This window comes from Pelophylax lessonae, assembly GCF_965119305.1.
Source record: "Pelophylax lessonae genome assembly, chromosome: 4".
Lineage (NCBI taxonomy): Eukaryota > Metazoa > Chordata > Amphibia > Anura > Ranidae > Pelophylax > Pelophylax lessonae.
Genome location: NC_138771.1, coordinates 359,441,666 through 359,462,637, shown reverse-complemented (window position 1 = coordinate 359,462,637; position 20,972 = coordinate 359,441,666). Strand labels below are relative to the sequence as shown.

Below are 20,972 nucleotides of genomic sequence, written 5' to 3'. Positions count from 1 at the left end.
CCCTTTGGACACGGCCTTTTAGCCAATTCCGTATCCAAGAGCAAACCCTGCTGTCGATACCTGCAGACCTTATTTCATAAATTAAGCGCTTGTGGGGAACTGTATCAAACGCCTTAGCGAAATCCAAGTACACCACATCCACTGGTCTCCCCCTATCTAGCTCACAGCTCACTTCCTCGTAGAATGCTAAGAGATTGGTTTGACAAGATCGCCCATTTGTAAACCCGTGCTGGTTACTACTGATGATGTTGTTGTCTTTAGCATACTCTACGATATAGTCCCTTATCATCCCCTCCAAAAGTTTACATATTATTGATGTCAGACTGACAGGCCTATAATTTCCCGGGATATGTCTCTGGCCCTTTTTGAATATCGGAATCACGTTAGCCTTCCTCCAATCCCCTGGTACATCTCCTGTCCTAATACTGTCAGCAAAGATCAGGAACAGTGGTCTAGATATAACCATACTGAGTTCCTTGAGCACTCTCGGATGTACGCCATCCGGGCCTGGTAATTTGTTTGTGTTAAGTTTATCCAGTCTTTCCCTGATTTCCCCCTCTGTTAGCCATAGTGGCAAGTCCTGTGTATTACTACTAACCATACAGTCATGGTCAGTGTACCCTTCCTTTTCCTGCGTAAAGACTGACGAGAAAAAAGAATTCAGCACGGTTGCTTTTTCAGTGTCCTCTGTAACCATCCTCCCATCATCACTAATTATGTGTGCAATATGCTCTGCCCTAGTTTTTTTGCTGTTGATATATTTAAAGAATTTCTTTGGGTTTTTTTTACTATCCTCCACTATTTGTCTCTCAAAGTTGATTTTAGCCATCTTGATTTCGTGTTTACACTTCTTCTTATTTTCCTCCTTGTATTGCTGGAAGGCCGATACGGTGCCCTCTGATTTATATTTCTTGAAGGCCAATTTTTTTCCCCTAATAAGTTTTTTAACGCTACGGTTTAGCCAGCCAGGTTTGGCTTTGTCTCTTCTAAATTTATTCCCCATAGGAATGCACTGCAAGATGCCTTTGCTTAATATTGTTCTAAAGCATTCCCATTTTTCCTCTGTGGTCAGTGATCCCAGGGTTTGGTCCCAGTTTACCCTTTCCATCAATGAGTACAATTTTGGAAAGTCTGCCCTTCTGAAGTTTAGGGTTCTTATGTTCCCCACTTGCCTTTTTATATTGTTATTTATACTAAATGTGATCATCCTGTGATCGCTAGAGCCCAGGTTGTCCGGGACTCCTACCTCCGAGATTATGTCTGGGTCATTAGTGATCAATAGATCCAGGATAGCATTCTCTCTAGTAGGGGAATCCACCAACTACGACATGTAGTTATCCTGTAAGGTTTCCGTGAATAGCCGGGCCTTATGCGAGTGTGCAGTCCCCTCTTCCCAGTCAATGTCGGGATAATTGAAGTCCCCCAATATGATGACTGATCCTAGTTTTGCCGCTTTACCTATTAGTGCTAAAAATTCCAGCTCTACCTCCTCCCCTTGGTTAGGTGGCCTATAGCAAACCCCCACAACTACTTTTCCCTTATCTTCTTCCCTATCGAGTTCAACCCACACAGATTCTAAATCCATGCTCATCCCATCCGTAATGTCACTCCTTTCTAGCACCTTTATATTGTTCTTGACATAGAGACATACCCCTCCCCCTGTTTTACCAACCCTGTCCTTCCGGTACACCGAATACCCTTGGATATTGGCCAGCCAGTCATGTGAGGGGTCGAACCAAGTCTCCGTTATTCCCACAAGGTCTATGTCCTCCTCATGTACTAACATGTCCAACTCATCCATCTTATTAGCTAGGCTCCTGGCATTAGCATATACCCCTCTTAGTTTTACGGAAGTTAAACGTGATTGGCGGTTTTGTTTATTTCTGTTTGGTCTGCTGTTCTCCCGCACAGACCCGCCAATTGATGTTGTTGACCTACTGTCGCTATTGACCCTACAACTGCCTTCAGTCCTCTGCTCCCTCCTGACTGATTCTATTTCTGAGCCCTCCCCCCCCCGTCTCCTAGTTTAAAAGCCCCTCCAACTCGGTGGCCATCTTTCTCCCCAAAAGAGCTGTACCGTCCCCATTAAGGTGCAGCCCATCCTTACTAAAGAGCCGGTAGCCGACTGAGAAGTCAGCCCAGTTCTCCAGGAACCCAAACCCCTCCTTCCTACACCAATTCCTCAGCCACTTGTTAACTTCCCTAAGCTCCTTCTGCCTCTCCTGTGTGGCTCGAGGTACAGGCAGTATTTCAGAGAAAACCACCTTGGAGGTCCTTTTCCTCAATCTATTACCTAAGTCCCTGAAATCGTTCTTAAGGATCCTCCACCTACCTTTAACTTTGTCATTAGTGCCCACATGCACCATGACCTGCATCATCCCCAGCCCCGCCCAACAATCTGTCTGCCAGATCTGCCATGTGCCGAACTCGGGCGCCCGGTAAACAACAAACTGTTCGGTTCACGCGATCTTTTTTACAGATTTCCCTCTCTGTCCTCTTGATAATTGAGTCCCCAACTACCACAACCTGTCTAACCTTTCCTGCGTTACGGCCCCCCTTCTTCCTGGAGCCGTCCCTCCCCTGGCAGCTGGGGGAGGGTGCATGCTCCAGCACTGCCACCCCTGAGTTGATATCCCCCTCAACCTGCAACTCGGCAAACATGTTAGGGTGTACCAACTCAGGACTGGCCTCCCTGACTCTCCTCCCTCTACCCTTCCTAACAGTCACCCAGCTGCGTACCTCTGCTGCTTGCGTCTCCTCTATTCCTTCCTCCTCTATGCTGACCCCTGCCAGCGCCTGACGGGTAAAGTCCAAGCTCCTTTCCAGGTTGTAGATGCCACGCAGTCTTGTCACTGTGTTCTCTAGATCCACGATGTGGGCTTCCAGAGCAACAAGTCGCTCACATCTTGCACAGCAGTATTCGTCCTCGATTGTTTCATCAAGGAACGCATACATGCCGCAAGAAGTGCACTGAGTGGCATCCCCAATCCTGTCGGACATTATTACCCACTACTCTATGGGGATAATATTAACGACCTGCTCTTCCTTACCTACACTACCTCTAACTTCCCTGGTACAAAACCTGGGGTACCCACCAGTCGCTAATACCCTCACCAGTCACTAGATACTCACCAGTCGCAAGGATCCTCACCAGTCGCAAGGATCCTCACCAGTCGCAAGGATCCTCACCAGTCGCAAGATACTCACCAGTCGCAAGGATACTCACCAGTCGCAAAGATACTCACCAGTCGCAAAGATACTCACCAGTCGCAAGCTACTTCACCAGTCGCAAGGATACTCACCAGTGCAAGGATACTCACCAGTCGCAAGGATACTCACCAGTCGCAAGGATACTCACCAGTCGCAAGGATACTCACCAGTCGCAAGGATACTCACCAGTCGCAAGCTACTTCACCAGTCGCAAGGATACTCACCAGTGCAAGGATATTCACCAGTCGCAAGGATACTCACCAGTCGCAAAGATACTCACCAGTCGCAAAGATACTCACCAGTCGCAAAGATACTCACCAGTCGCAAGGACACTCACCAGTCGCAAGGACACTCACCAGTCGCAAAGATACTCACCAGTCGCAAAGATACTCACCAGTCGCAAAGATACTCACCAGTCGCAAGGACACTCACCAGTCGCAAAGATACTCACCAGTCGCAAGGATACTCACCTGTCGCAAGGACACTCACCAGTCGCAAAGACACTCACCAGTCGCAAGGACACTCACCAGTCGCAAAGATACTCACCAGTCGCAAAGATACTCACCAGTCGCAAGGATACTCACCAGTCGCAATGATACTCACCAGTCGCAATGATACTCACCAGTCGCAATGATACTCACCAGTCGCAAGGATACTCACCAGTCGCAAGGATACTTACCAGACTTCCCAGGTACTCAGTTGCAGAGACAGTCACACAGCAGTCAGTCGCAGTACAGACAAACAGCTATTGATTTCTTACAGAGTACAGTCACACAGCTTTCCCCCTGTTTGCAGCTGCTGCTCTACTCACAGCTGCTGACACACACACACACACACACACACACACACACACACACACACTCACACTGGGACGGATGTCTCCTCCTCCTCACTGGGCACGGACGGTCCTCCTCCTCTTCTTCCAGGCACTAAGGTAGGCGGGTTCTGACCTCCGCCGCCGCCGCCGCTCTCTGCCTCGGCTCCCGTCCTCCACCTCCGCTCAGTTGCTGGTCCCTGCACGGTGCACCCGCACCCCTTGTGCGGCTTCCCCCGCACGTGTCCCCGCAGCTCCTCTTCCTTCCTCCTCTCTCCCTTGCCGCACGAACCGCACGATACGTTTATCTTGGTCTCATCAGACCACAGGACAGGGTTCCAGTAATCCATGCCCTTAGTCTGCTTGTCTTCAGAAAACTGTTTTGCGGGCTTTCTTGTTCATCATCTTTAGAAGAGGCTTCCTTCTGGGATGACAGCCATGCAGACCATATTGATGCAGTGTGCGGTGTATGGTCTGAGCACTGACAGGCTGACCCCCCACCCCTTTTAACCTCTGCAGTAATGCTGGCAGCACTCATGCATCCATTTCCAAAAGACAACCTCTGGATATGACTCTGAGCATGTGTACTCAACTTCTTTGGTCTACCATGGCGAGGCCTGTTCTGAGTGGAACCTGTCCTGTTAAACCTCTGTATGGTCTTGGCCACCTTGCTTTAGCTCAGTTTCAGGGTCTTGGCAATCTTCTTATAGCCTAGGCCATCTTTATATAGAGCAACAATTCTTTTTTTCAGATCTTTGCCATGAGGTGCCATGTTGAAATTCCAGTGACCAGTGTGAGAGTAATAACCCTAAACTTAACACCTGCTCCCCATTCACACCTGAGACCTTGTAACACTAACGAGTCACATGACTTTGGGGAGGGAAAATGGCTAATTTTGGTCCAATTTGGACATTTTCACTTAGGGGTGTAGTCACTTTTGTTGCCAGCGATTTAGACATTAATGGCTGTGTGTTGAGGTATTATGAGGGGACAGCAAATTTACACTGTTATACAAGCTGCACATTCACTTCTTTACATTGTAGCAAAGTGTCATTTCTTCAGTGTTGTCACATGAAAAGATATAATAATTACAAAAATATGTGGTGTGCTCACTCGCTTTTGTGAGATACTGCGTGTGTGTGTGTGTGTGTGTGTGTATGTGTGTGTGTGTGTATGTGTGTGTGTGTGTATGTGTGTGTGTGTGTGTGTATATATATATATATATATATATATATATATATATATATATATATATATATATATATACACACTCTCTATTGTTAAAAGTATTGGGACGCCTGCTTTTACACGCCCATGAACTTTAATGGCCCACCCTTTGCAGCTATAACGGCTTCAACTCTTCTAAGAAGGCTGTCCACAAGGTTTAGGAGTGTGTCTATGGCAGGGCTTCCCAAACTTTTTTGGGCCGAGACCCACTTATGAATACAGATTTTTTTCGGGACCCACTTGCTTGTAATTGAATTGTAAAGCGCTACAGAATTAAGGTATAGCGTGCCCCTTTCAATGCAGAGAGACCAGCGTGCCCCCCTTTCGATGCAGAGATGCCAGCGTGCCCCCCTTTCGATGCAGAGATGCCAGCGTGCCCCCCTTTCGATGCAGAGATGCCAGCGTGCCCCCCTTTCAATGCAGAGATGCCAGCGTGCCCCCTTTCAATGCAGAGATGCCAGCGTGCCCCCTTTCAATGCAGAGATGCCAGCAAGCCCCCTTTCAATGCATAGATGCCAGCATGCCCCCTTTCAATGCAGAGATGCCAGCATCATCATCCTCAAAATCAACCCCAAAGACCATCAGCTCATCTTGTATAAAGGGAGGGATTGGTATAGGCATGGCACAGTAGGTACAGGCATGGCACAGTATGTACAGGCATGGCACAATAGGTATAGGCATGGCACAGTGGGAAGTCCTGTTCTATGGGAATGTTTGAAAATGCTTCCAGATATGCATTTATGAGGTCCAGGCACTAATGTTGGAGGAGAGGGACTGGCTCCCAGTCTGCACTCTAATCTAACCCAAACGTGTTCTATTGGGTTGATGTTGATTCCTCCACCCCAAACTTGCTCATCCTTGTCTTTATGGACCTTGTCATGTTGGGACAGGAAGAGGACATCCCTAAACTGTTCCCACAGTTGTAAGCATGAAATTGTCCAAAATGTCTTGGTATGCTGACGCCTTAGGAGTTTCCTTCACTGGAACTAAGGGGCCAAGCCCAACCCCTGAAAAACAACCCCACACCATAATCCCTTCTCCACCAAATTATTTAGACCAGTGCATAAAGCAAGGTCCATAAAGACATGGATGACTGAGTTTGGGGTCCTGACCTCAACCCAATAGAACACCTTTTGGGATGAATAAGAGCGGAGACTGCGAGCCAGGCCTTCTCATCCAACATGTGCCTAACCTTACAAATGCGCTTCTGGAAGAATGGTCAAACGCTCCTAAACCTTGTGGACAGCCTTCCCAGAAGAGTTGAAGCTGTTATAGCTGCAAAGGGGGGGGGGGGGGGCCAGCTTAATATTGACCCTACGGATTAAGGTATGTTTATATGTGTGTGTGTGTGTGTGTATGTATATGTATATGTATATATATATATATATATATATATATATATAATCGGGTAAAAGAAGTAATGAACACATCACCACCATTTTTCTAGTTAAATATATTTCTAAAGGTGCTATTGACATGACATTTTCACCACGTGTCGGTAACACATGCAATTCATACATAGAAAGAAACCAAAGCAAATACATTCAAAAATTAAGTTATGTGTGATAAAATAGAATGACACAGGGAAAAAAGTATTGAACACCTGAAGAAAGGGAGGTGCCAAAAGGCATGGAAAACCAAGATGCCAGCTGAAATCAGTCAGTAATTAAAAAGCAATCCTGCCCCTTGTCGGTGCAAATTAATATCCGCTGGTTCAGTCTCAACTGATGGCCTATAAAAAGGTGTCTCATTACCCAGGTGTCACACAAGAATCATCTCATGATGGGTAAAAGCAAAGAGCTCTCTCAAGACCTTCGCATCCTTATTGTAAAACATACTGATGGCATTGGTTACAGAAGGATTTCTAAACTTCTGAATGTGGTGAAAATTTCATGTCAATAGCACCTTTTAGAAATAGATTTACCTAGAAAAATGGTGATGTGTTCAATACTTATTTTACCTGAGATAATCTACTACCATCAAGTAGAAAAAAGCAGAAAAGCCTGCTAATATCAGCCAGTCATAAGAGTAAGGGGGCTTACATTGTTGACCATCTTTTGAGAATGATAGCTGGCTTGCTGTTATGCTAATCCTTTGGCTTCAATACCCTAGTCATTAGTGAAGTTGAGGGGGAAAAAAAATCACAAATTCCTATCGGCATGCATGTTTGGGGTCGCTGATTCATGCAAGAGGGTCAAACAGCCAGTCAGGCAGCTATCGTTTTCAGAAGAAGAGATGAAAAAATGCCAGCCTCCATATTTTTATTATGACCAGTTTCCTTTTATGCCTATTTTGTCCCAAGGGTCTTTGTATGGTTTGGTATATGTGGTCATCCACAGGAGGTTTGTTTGCAATAATCTCCGTTTATGTAATATATAGTGGAAATGCATAACCTAGACCATGCTGTACGTGACATGCTTATACACGTTTGCTCAACAGCTGTGTTTAATGAAACTACTTTAAAACCTTGCCAACCCTGTGTTCATAATGGTGAAGGCCAAGTTCCTAATTGTGTCTGCATTTGATGGTCTTTTTTTAAATTTTTTTTTATTGTAGGAACAAAATATGTTTCATCTTTATCTGTGGATGATTGCTTTGGTATGGGAAAAATAGCTTACCACGAGAGTGACCATTATCATACTGTGCTGTGGATGCAAGAAGCTCTAAAACTGTTGGATGAGGGGGAAGAATCGGCCACCGTCTCTAAAGCGGGTGTTTTAGACTACCTCAGTTACACAGTCTTTCAGCTCGGTGATATCCACAGAGCAGTGGAGCTTACCAGAAGACTGCTAGCACTGGGTAGGTAAAAGATTTCATGCATTTAGAAGTAATGAATCGCTTACTAATGTTTTTGCCTTGTTGTCAACCATATATTGTGACCTACTCATGTGTTCACAGAATGGCTTAGGTGGATTATCATTGGTCATTGACGACTAGAATAGGGTAGTGCAAGTATCAACCTGAGTATTTTTAAATAGGCCTTTAGATGGCCAAAAAAGCTTAAATCTGTTACCTGTTGTACTTAAAATATCTATTACTTGACTCCTATTTTGAGTCAAGTAATAATATTTTATATCTATCTATTACTTGACTCATATTTTGTATCCTCAAAAACAATGCAGAAAGGAGAATAATTTTCATCCCATTCTTTAGGTTTTCCAGTTTAGAATTAGGTGCATTACTGGTTTTCTATCTACTAAGTGTATACGATTTTAGGTCCTGAAGCAAGCAGAACTCGAAGGGCTTTTTTACACTAGGGGGGGGCATTAAGCCACGCTGTTGAACCTCAACTGCTCCCCTGCACATGCCCCCACAGTGATGCTTTGGTTCACAGCCACAGCTGGAATGATACCACATGTCGAATGTGGTTGTGACACGATTGTGTGGCATTTAGGAGGATAAAAAACCAGGTGGTGAGGAGGCAAGATAATGTCCCCTCACCACCTGTCAAATGCTCTCTGAGGAGCGATCAATGCAAGTGTAAACAAGCCCAAAAGAAAATGAGATGTAATGCACAGGTTTAAATTGTATAGCTGTGCTTTTATACATGTGCTGGTGAGCCATAGCTCTTCTTTATAAATTGGGCCCTAAAGCTGGATACACACTATCCAACTTTTGTGGTTAGATTTGCTTCAGATTTACCTTTTCTATGTAGTGCAAGGGCCTGCCAGATTGCATACAAATGGAAAGTGTTTAGGTTTGACCACATATTATATGGTTTTGGTAAATCTAAAGGAAAAAGTCTTCAGAAAATCCTATAGTGTATATGGCCCATAAGACTTGTAGGTTTATAAAAAAAAAATACTATGCACAGCACCTGAGTTCATGTCCAAGACAGTTCTGTGTACATTGCTAAATCCTTCCAATATGAGGTATTCATAGAGGTCTGCCGAAAATGACATGGTTTTCAATAGAGAACCAGATATTCAATACAGCTCTAGAACTGATTATCACGGGTTTTGTACAAGGAACAGGCCCAAATGGCATTGGCAGTGGTAAACCATGCGTGAGACAGGGACACCCAGAAATAGTCCAAATAGGTTTGTCCTGCAAGTTTTTTTTTTTTTTTTTTAGCAAGACCACAAATAGACATGGTTTCTTTGCAGGAGGGCTTTGTACAGAAAGTCTATAGCCTGCTCATTGTCTCGTCTTCTATCAGTTCCTAACTAGCAAGTTGTCCCTTAATGGGTTCCCCAAAGCAAACAGGCAGTTCTTGTCACTTTTAGGCAAAGACAATTTAATAGCATCAAAGTCCTTAAGTGCTTTCCTGCGCCTAGGGAGTCACAGGCGCTGCTTACAGCAGCCTATAAAAGTGACTGCATGTGGCGGTACACTTGTGAATGCCAGTTGCTTGCGCATCTGCACCTACCTGCAGATATGCATTAGGCCCCTTTCACACTTACGGACCAATTGACTGTTTTTTCATCCATCCGTTGACGGATGAAAAACGGACATCAATGCATTCCTATGGAAAAACATATGATCATCCGTTTTCATCCGCTTCCGTCAATATCTATTTTTTTTCCATTTGGAAAACGGATCTGGCGAAAAATGGATGTAAACTGACAAACGGTCCATTTTTCATCCGTTTTTGCATTGGTAGTGGATGTGAAATACGGATGAAAAATGGATGAAAAACTGATGAATACTTCATCCATTTTGATGTGACTGAACTGATGAAATGAATGGTCCGTATGTGTGAAAGGGGCCTAACAGCGTATTTACCCAAATGTGAAAGTGGCGCATTTGGAGATATGCCATACACACATGGGCTGGTTAACACTGATGCAGAAGTGCAGCTACGTACAGCCATTCACATGTATTGATATCTGTAAGTGGCACCTGCAGCACCTTGGGTGCAGGAAAGATTGGGGATTTTACGCTGAAGGGCTTTTAAGCTATTAAATGTCCATGTGCATGAGGCCTAAGTGTTCTGTCAGGAGTTGGCCTTTTTATCCAGCAGCAGGCTCTCACAGCATGGAAGGAGAGAGAGGGAGCCATGAGCATCTGTCAGCTTACATATATAAAGGCCTTTGGACATCTGAGACTAATTATTGAGGTTTGATGTGAATTGAGGGCTTTTCCCACCCAAAACACTAGAAAGCCTTTAGCTTCCTCTTACAAATCTTTAAATATGGTGGCTGCAAGTTTTTTTTTTTTCCCTTTTTCTTTTTGATGATCCAGCCAGTAACACACTTCCTGTCTTATGGTGTCTTCACTCTGGGTGGAGGAACAACAGAGACACCTTTGGACATCAACACTGTAATTAGGAGTCTGCGGAGAGGGTAGTGTTAAGCCCCGTACACACGTACCGATCGTCGGCCGAACGATCGGCCGTCTTTTGTCCAGGGCTGTCGTGTCTGTTGAAAACTGCAAAAGACTGCACACAAATTTTGTCGGCCAACAACAGCCGACTGCAGAAGTGATGTCATGTGATGGTTAACTTTCCGGGTCTTTTTTCTTTTCTGAGCATGCCCAGTCTTGCAAATCTGCTGTCTGTCGGCCGAATTCTGTACTGACTGAGGAACAATCGGCCGTTCTGGTGTTGGCCAACAAAAATTTTAATGCTTGCACGACAGATTCTGTTCGGCCGAAAATGCGCTGTCGGCTGTCGGAAGCATCATACTAACAAGCCTACAATCGGCCCATCGGTCTTAGGCCGAATATTTACGGCCGACAATCGGTACGTGTGTACGGGGCATTAGTCAGGCAGATTTATTTAGAGACTTGACCAACCAATTAAAGCTGATTTCCATCTAAAACTTTTTAAGGAGTTCCCTTTTTTTTTTTCTTTTTGGGATAAAGATTTTACATAAATGTAATAAAAGCTGACAATTCCAAATATCCCTGTAAATGGGGTGCCTCAACATCTTAACTGCTACTTTCACTGGACAGCTTCATCTGTTTTAACCTTTGCATGCCAGCACCTCCTGACCCTTTTAAGAGGTTTGACGGAAGGAGGGGGGCGGGGCTCAAAAGCGCATGTGACTGCCGTGATTGGCTGTCACGGTGGTCCTGTGATCTGAAAACTCTTGATCCTCCTTTTCTGGGGTCCTCTGCCGGCGCTCCTCTTCTGAGTGCCCCCCCTTAGCAAGACACTTGTGCAGGTTAAATCTAAATTGTGCAGTGTGTGTGTGTGTGTGTGTGTGTGTGTGCTGAGCTGTGTGTGCTTACACAAGGCGCTCGGTCCTGCCCTCGGCTTTCTGCTCAAAGGATTTGATTGATAGCGGCAGGAGCCAATGGCACCTGCTGCTGCCAAGCCTTCTATGAGCGATGGAAGAGAAGAGCAGCACTGCTGCAGACAGGCACAGCGTTGGATCGAGATCAGGCTCAGGTAAGTATTTCGGGGGGCTGACATAGAAATGTTTTTTTACCTGAATGCAGGGAATGCATCAAGGTAAAAATACCTATACCTTTTTCCTCTACAACCACTGGAAAAACAAATCCAATGTTTTCTTCATATCAGACAGATTCTGGAGCACCTCAAAATGTGTAGGGGAGAAAACTAGGTGACACATGCACATCATCCACAATCCTGCCAGCCTCAGAAAGGATAAAGCATTACAAATGGGCATAACATTTCATACTTTTGTAGCACTCCTTTTGGTAATAATATTGTCTAGTTACAAAGCCTTTGAATAACCAAGAGCCATCGTTAATTTATGTATTATTTCTTAAATTGTATAAGGACATTCACTAGTTATTTCTTACCAGTTTAGCTTTTGAATTTTTGAATATATTTATCATTAAACTTGGTATAGTTAGTCAGCAACAACTTCACAACCAGCCACTGTATTAAAACGGGCAGTCGGGGCAGCTCTTGTTCTGAGAGGACTTTGTATGTAATATGCATGCAAGTCATTAGACAGCACAGATTACAGGCACGATGAAAGGAGCTAATCAGAGTGGCTCTGTGCCTTATGATTGCTGTCAACCAATCACAGCTATCAAAAGTAGTAAGCACTGGCCGTGATTTCCTTCCTCTCACAATGGCTCTGTCTGCATCAGAGAGGAGGATCTGCTACTTATCTTATCTATCTGATACACAAATATGGCAGAATACCTTTGAGTCTTCATTTATAAAAACAGAAAATAAAGGGAAATGTTTTCCAAATTTCTGTATAAAAAAAAAAATTAAAACCACTTTGCTTCGAAAGATTTTTACCCCCTTCATGACCAGACTATTTTTTGTTATTTCGCACTGCGCTACTTTAAACTGGTTATTGCATGGTTCTGCATTTCTGTACTCAAACCGAATTTATATAATTTTTTTCACACAAATGGAGCTTCTCTTGGTGGTATTTGATCACCACTGGGTTTTTTATTTTTTGTAATATAAACGAAAACATACCAACAATTTGGGGGAAAATAACCCTAAAATGTGTTTGTTTTGACAAAACAAGAAACACAATAGGTGTATTTTGATTGGCTTGCATGAAAGTTATAGTGCCTACAAACTATGGTTTATGTTTACTGGACTTTTTATTATTTTTTTCTTATACTACTAATGGCGGTGATCAGTGACTTACAATGGGACTGCAATAGTGCTGCAGGAAATCTGACACTAACTGACGCTGGGGGGAACTGATTAACTGTCACTGACATCACCAGTGACATTAATACAGTGATCAGTGATGCTATACACGGTCACTGTACTAATGACACTGACGTGAAAGGGGTTAACTTGTAGGGCGATTAAGGGGTTAAATGTGTGCCTAACAATGTGTAATATGTTTAAAGTGTGCTTCTTTTCCTATTCGATCTTAGTTTCTTCATTCCCTCTGTACCGAGCTCTCTATTGATTGTCAAAACGGAGCTCTGGGCTGTGATTGTACACAGCAGATCAGCAAGTCACGGCTGTAAAATCATTGACCTGGACTTATTGACAGGCGCCCGCTGTGAACAATCGGCAAGGGGACACGCATGGGTGTGCCCTAAACCTGGAAGCAGGCAGCAATGTACATCGATTTAGCCTATGCAGGCTGCCCATCCTCAGTACATTGTGGGCAGGAGGTCCACAAGTGGGTAAAAAACACCAAACAAAAGCGCTATCTGTCTCAAAAAAATGATAAACTCTTTTAGGGACACTATTGTATGACCGAGTACTTCAAATTGAAACCTGCTCTAAGAGAAAGGGGGTGTAACATGCTGGAATTGAGGTGGTTTTAGAAAAATACATAATTTTATGTTTTTTTTTTTTTTATAGATCCAACCCATGACCGAGCTGGCACTAACCTCAGATATTTTGAAAAGATGCTAGAAAAAGAGAGAACAGAAGAGAAAGTAAACAAGACATTGGATACTGAGCCACAAAAGTCACGCATTGATGTCTACACCAGGCCTCAAGATTATCTGCCTGAGCGCGAGACCTACGAAGCTCTGTGCCGCGGAGAGGGAGTGAGAATGGTAACTGACACAGTAGCTTGTAAATATTATTGCCTTATGTTCTTAGTTTATGTGCTTAGTTATGGGTATATAAAACAAATGTTGTAACCTTAGAAAACTCCCGTTAAAACAGAAGAATCAATTGCTTTTTTGGGACGTGGATGTGCTGGCATTTGCCATTTGAATGACAAGGCTTACACTGGGAGGGGTGGGAGTGGAGACAAGTCTAGGTAAAGGGGATCTAAAGGTTTGAATGTTGTCTTCATCATGAACAGTTGAAGGCTCATTATTTTTTTAATCAACTGAGGTACACAGGACGTTTTTTTTTTTCTAAGTGAGCATGCAGTTGACAATAAGGATGGCCTCAACATTTGGCCAGTAAAGTAACATAGATAAATAGTCACACAAGAACACAAAATGGAGACTGGCTAGTAACATAAGGTCCAGTAGTTAGGAAGGTCAGCCAATAAAACGCTTGGTCATCAGTCAGTTGTACACTTAAAACATGAGGAGGCTCAGTCAGCAAGATTGTCCTGTATAGTTTAGGTAGAAGGTAGAATTTCACTTAGGGTTCTTTTAGAATTAGTCTGTTTTCAAGTGTATCGAAAGCATTGAACAATCAATTCTTGAGTAATAATGATTAACATGTGGATCATTAACCCCCAAACATTAAAATAATCCTGGGTTTCCTTATCTAGAGAAGCCCCCACCCACTTTATGCAGAATATTTTTCTGGAAATTCGGACACTGGTGTATTTAGGCCAAGCTGTGTGTGAGAGGAGCTGCACACAGAAGGTAAAAAAAAAAACTGCCTTTTTTTAGAACTACCTAAATGTCCACATTTGAGACAGGTGGAAGAACTTAAGCCCATGAGGTATGATTTGGTGTGGGGACATGTACATACTAGTTAGTCATCTTGAAAAAAGACACAAGTATATCTAGCTCAACCAATAAAAAAACAAAACAGAAAACACAACCATACAATCCCATATACAAAATCCTATATCCAGAAGAAGGCGAAAAAAACCCCAGCAAAGCATGATTCAATTTGCTACAGCAGAGGAAAAAAATCCTTCCTGATCCCCCTAGATCATGTTGAACTTCCAGTGAACAGTATGAGAGAGTGAGAGTGAAAACACCACATTTGACACACCTGCTCCCCATTCACACCTGGGACCTTGTAACACTAACGGGAAAATGGCTAATTGGGCAAAATTTGGACATTTTCACTTAGGGGTGTACTCACTTTTGTTGCCAGTGGTTTAGACATTAATGGATGTGTGTTGAATTTTGAGGGGACAGCAAATTTACACTGTTATATAAGCTATACACTCACTACTTTACATTATAGCAAAGTGTAAGGGATGTATTCACTTTTTGTGAAATACAGTAGTGTGTGTGTGTGTATGTGTGTATATATGTAATTATTTTTTTTTTTTTAGACTCCGAAAAGGCAGAAGAGGCTTTTCTGTCGGTATCATGATGGAAACCGAAACCCAGTATTGCTCTTGAGTCCTATTAAGGAGGAAGATGAGTGGGATAGTCCTCGCATTGTCCGATATCTTGATGTTTTAACCAATGAAGAGATTGATCGAATTAAGGAGCTGGCAAAGCCTAAAGTAAGTAGTTCTTATGTGAATTTCCTTGTATCTTCTATAATGTGAGTTTGTGTATAGAAGAGTGTGACTATGTTGTGGGAATATGATTTACCTCTGTGCCTCCATTGGTCTACGGTTTTAAAGCTTTGTGCCAAAGCACTACTTTTTTTTTTTTTTTTTTTCTTTTTGCAGAACATGGGTGGAAACCATAAAATCTTTTCTAGGATTTGAAAAGTAAATAGTTTAGGTAGGAGGTGGAAATTCAATTGGGGTTCAATGGTTAGAGTGGTATACACCAATGTTTCTCCACTCCAGTCCTCAAGTTCCCCCAACAGGTCATGTTTTCAGGCTTTGCATTATTTTGCACAGGTGATTTGATCAGTTTTACTGCCTTTCACACATACGGACCATTCATTTCATCAGTTCAGTCACGTCAAAATGTATCAGTTTTTCGTCTGTTTTTCATCTGTTTTTTTTTACATCCACTACCAATGCAAAAACGGATGAGAAACTGACTGTTTGTCCGTTTACACCGGTTTTCCGTCTGATCCGTTTTTTTAAAGGAAGAAAAATAGGGAATTCATCCGTTCAAAATAATAAATGGATATTGACGGAAGCGGATGAAAACAGATGTAAATGGATGATCATCCGTTGTCATCCATGTTTCCATAGGAATGCATTGATGTCCGTTTTTCATCCGTCAACGGATGGATGAAAAATGGACAAACGGTCTGTATGTGTGAAAGGGGCCTTAGTAATTACCACAGCAGTTTCATCTGTGGGAAAGCCTGAAATCATGACCTGTTGGGGGTACTTGAGGACTGGATTTGAGAAACAATGGTATACACACAGTTTTTTAGCCTGTGTGAATTCTATCCTGGCTTCTTAGTTCTCTCAGGACTCACAGGTGCCGAGTCTAAAACCTAAGGCTACTTGACCACTAAGCATTTAGCCAGTGTGCCTCCATTCCCAGAGTTTCAGTGCACCGGAGAGGCACAGATGCAGTGTCCACCTTGATTGCCTGCAGCCTGTCAAATTCTATGGAAGGCTGAAATATGTTGCAGCTAAATGTGGTACTGAGTAGTGCTCATACATATGCCCATAACACAGGAATTCTGCCTTCTAGGCATATGTCCCTGAGTACATAGAGCTCTTACTGCAAGTGCCACTCGGTACAGCATTCAGCCCCATCCAGTCACAGCAAATTTCAGCCTGCCATAGACTTTGACAGGCTGCAGGCAGTCAAGGTGGAGACTGCGCCTGTGACTCCCGGGTGCACTGAAACTCTGGGATTGGATGCACACCGTCTTAGTGTGCAAGTAGTCTCAGGTTTTCTGCTTGCAGAATTGATCATGGACATCTTATCCCTTACAATCCAGGAAAGAATAGCTACAAAATAATGTTGGCAGATAATGCATACACACAAATGGAACAAATAGTGTTTTATTAGTATTACTGTTATTTAGGTGTAAATGTGTACTTATCACTTAAAGCGGTAATCTACCCCAAAGTAAACCTTTATTACCGATACTTCGATGTGATGGCTACATTTTAGTTTTCTATTTTTTTAGGCTTTCTTTTCTTTTTTACCTGATGATCTGGCCAGTAAAGCCCCGTACACACGCACAGATTGTTGGCCGTAAATTGTTGGCCAACGTCTGATCTGCCGATTGTAGGCTTGTTTAGTATGATGCTTCCGACAACCAACTGCAAATTTTTGGCCGAAAAAAATCTAGTGAGCATGCTATAAAATTTTTGTTGGCCAACAAAAAACGGCCGATTGTTCCTCAGTCAGTACAGATTTCGGCAGACAAAAATCAGATGAGCAAGACTGGGCATGCTCAGAGAAGAAAAAACACACGAAAAGTCAAACATCACATGACATCACTTCTGAAGTTGGTTTTTGTTGGCCAACAAAAGTCCAGTGCAAGTCTAGAGCACATTTCAACCAACAAACACTGGACAAAAGTTGGCCGATCAGTTGGCCAACAATCTGTGCGTGTGTACGAGGCTTTAGTCTGTTGTTTTTCAACAGGACCAGCTGTCCTGCAGATGTAGCAGCTACAGAGACAAACCATATGCTACTGAGAGCGGTGCCTAAAATATACCGCTTTTGTTTATTTATATAAAAGCTTTATCCCAAAAGGAAAAAAAAGCTGTTGCTGAAAACGGTTATTGCTTATAAAGTGTTAGCTGGAGTTCAGCTTCAATTCCTTAGTGTATCTAAATCTGCTAGTACATCTCAACTCTCCCATCTGCCCAGATTAACATTGCTGCTGTCCGAAGGTGCCCCTGTGCTCTTTCATTCAAAGTGTAGACACATTAATACAGTTGCTGGCCAGATCACCAGGCGAAAACAGGGGAGTGGGGGGTTTAGCTTTGAAAAGAAAATGAATGCAGCCACCAGAGCTGATGATTGGTAAACTGTAGTATATTACAACTTTGGTTTAATACTGCTTTTAAGCTGCTTGATAAAATACTCCAAGCTGTTTGATCTAGTATGTTTAGTATTGAAAATGAAAAACTTAATTTAAGTACCTTTTTTTGGTATGCCTCATATATATTTGTCTTACTCCTTTACCTTGGCCACTTATTCTAGAAAAAAAATCTATGGGGTTGGTTGTCACTTTGACATGTACTGGAGCCTGGTGCAGGATCACCAACAACGGGTTCTGTGTAAATCACCTGGATAGCACTAGTTATTGGACAATAACTGAAAAGTGTATCGCTAGTATTTCTAATATCTTGCTATACAATTCACAACCATTCGATAAGAAAAATGTCTATTTGTATAAGGCAGAACTGACTGGTTTCTCTTTTACATAAACAGTCATGCCCTGACATCTAGTGGACAGATCATAGAATTGTAGGGTACTAGTTCACAGTTGATGGGCCTGCTTGCAATAGTAATCATGTGTTTTTTTCTTTTTTTTTACCAACTGACTTCCAGCTGACTTTGATATGCTGACATCTAGTTCCTGGTGAGCTTGACAGTGTAATTGTATAATATTTACAGAGGTTTAACTAGGACAGTGATGGCGAACCTTGGCACCCCAGATATTTTGGAACCCATGATGCTTGTACGCTCTGCAGTGTAGTTGAGCATCATAGGAAATGTCGTTCCAAAACATCTGGGGTGCCAAGGCTCGCCATCATTTAACTAGGAGAACACAGTATAGTATAAATTCTGCTCACCCCAAAAAATTACAATCCGTATATATAGGGACCTCCCTCCTTTGTAGGAAAAGCTAGTATCAGCATTCCAGAACAAATACAGCACAGTGTAAAAGGCAATGCTAATGTGTAGTATACAGAGAAGAACCAGATAGAAGTATCTTGTTTGTAACAGTGTTCATAAATAATCTTACCTATTGAAAACACTGATGTAAGAGTATACAGTATATGTAGTAGTGGAAGGAATAGCTATTAAAGTCTTATGTAGAAAACAGTCTTGTCATCAAGCCTCAAACATATATTTCTGTAAGAGCATTAGTTTAAATATTCAGCTTTAAAATGCTTGCATGACTTGGTACAGTAATCCCACAATGGCTTTGTCTTTTTTCAGTCTTTTGTGTCCGGTCGTTTTGTATGAGGACATTTTTACCAGCATCTGTCTGATTTGTTTTACTTCGGGCTCAGTGTTCACATCTGAATCCTCTTCTGGCAGAGGTTGAACAGCTTGGAGTCCTGTTGGCATTAGAGGCAAACTCTCCCTTACTGTACACACTTAGCTCCCTTTGGACTGGGTCCATGTCCCTAAAGTAAAAAAAAAAAAAAAAAGTCTGGAAAGGTTAATAACCAGAGATCCATCTATAGCAATGGTCTCCAAACTTTCTAAACAAAGGGCCAGTTTAGTAGTCCTTCAGAGGGGGAGGGGGCTGGACTGTGGTCAGTGGGAGTAGAAATTGTCCTGGTGTAAGCGGGAGTGCATAGTTAGTCCATCTAGCTGAACCAATAAAAAAAAAAAACCCCACAACCATACAGTCCCATATACACAATCCTATACCCACAGTTGATCCAGAGGAAGGCAAAAAAAAAAACCAGCAAAGCATGATCCAATTTGCTACAGCAGGGGAAAAAAATTCCTTCCTGATCCCCCGAGAAGTAATCGGATATTTCCTGGATAAACTTTACCTATAAATGTTAGTACCCAGTTATATTATATTATGTACACCTAGGAAAAAATCCAGGCCTTTTTCAGAGCAATCTAGTGAGCTAGCCAGAACCACCTCTAGAGGGAGTCTATTCCACATTTTCACAGCTCTTACTGTGAAGACACCTTTCCTTATTTGGAGATGAAATCTGTTTTCCTCTAGAGGTAAAGAGTGCCCCCTTGTCCTCTGTAAAGACCTTAAAATGAATAACTCAACACCAAGTTCACTATATGGACCCCTTATGTATTTATACATGTTGATCATATCCCCCCTTTAATCTCCTCTTCTCAAGAGAGAATAACTTCAGTTCCACTATTTTTTCTCTCATAGCTGAGCTCTTCCATGCCTCTTATCAGTTTGGTTGCCCTTCTCTGCACTTTCTCTAGTTCCCCAATATCCTTTTTGAGAACTGGTGCTCAAAGCTGAACTGCAGATTCCAGATGAGGTCTTACTAATGATTTGTACAGGGGCAAAATGATATCTCCCTCTCTGGAGTCCATGCCTCTCAATACAAGAAAGGACTTTACTTGCTTTGGAAACTGCAGCTTGGCATTTCATGCTATTATTAAGTTTCGGAGCTACCAGAACACCCAGATCCTTCTCCGCTATGGATTACCCAAGTTGCACTCCCACCTAGTATGTATGATGCATGCATATTCTCCCCCCCCCCCCCCCCCCCAGGTGCATAACTTTACATTGATCAACATTAAACCTCATTTGCCACATAGTTGCCCAATGAAACAGTGCATTGAGGTTGGCTTGTAAGTTGGAGACCTCCTGTAAGGAATTTATATCTTTCTCATCCACAAAAACAAACTTCTAATCCCAGACCCTATATTTATAAAGATATTAAAAAGTAAGGGTCCCAACACTGAACCTTGGGGTACACCATTGATAACCTTAGACCATTCAGAGTAAGAATCATTAACCACTAGTCTCTGAATTCTATCTTTTAGCCAATTTTCTCTCCATTTACAAATTGACCTTTCCAAGCCTGTAGACTTTACCTTACACACTAGCTGTGTGTGGGGAACTGTGTCAAACGCTTTTGCAAAATCCAAGTATACTACGTCCACAGCCACCCCTCTGTCCAAGGTTTTACTTACCTCCTCATAAAAAGAAATCCGGTTTGTTTGACAACTTCTGTCTTTCATGAATCCATGCTGTCTGTTGCTTAAAATATTTTTTTAAAGCAAGAACTCATCTATGTGGTCTTGTATTAAACTCTCCAGTATCTTCTCAACTATAGAAGTTAAACTAACAGGTCTATAGTGGGCAAAGACTTTGATCCCTTTTTAAATATAGGCACCACATTGGCCCTACGCCAATCCAGTGGTACTATTCCAGTCCTTAACAAGTCCCTAAAAATGAGAAACAAAGGCTTTGAAATGACAAGGCTCAATTCTTTTAGGATGCGTGGGTGGATGCCATCTGGTTCAGGCGCTTTATTCACCCTTATTCTGTCTAAATATTTCTGGACCATATCACTTTTAAACCATTGTGGATCATTTGGGGCTGTGTCGTGTCAATATAATCCACATTATGGTCATGAGCACCCCCATGCGCCTTTGTATACACAGAGCT

At 42.7% G+C, this 20,972-nt stretch overlaps 1 protein-coding gene across 2 annotated transcripts in view; it reads left to right on the top strand.

The window, feature by feature from the left end:
- P4HA2 (prolyl 4-hydroxylase subunit alpha 2) overlaps nucleotides 1-20,972 on the top strand; it is a 151,400-nt gene that overhangs the window by 58,652 nt on the left and 71,776 nt on the right. For both annotated transcript variants that reach the window (XM_082252775.1, XM_082252776.1), the window contains exons 5-7: nucleotides 7,808-8,050; nucleotides 13,458-13,657; nucleotides 15,079-15,255. In XM_082252775.1, coding sequence (XP_082108901.1) covers nucleotides 7,808-8,050; nucleotides 13,458-13,657; nucleotides 15,079-15,255 — 620 coding nt within the window. The remainder of the gene's footprint in view (nucleotides 1-7,807; nucleotides 8,051-13,457; nucleotides 13,658-15,078; nucleotides 15,256-20,972) is intronic.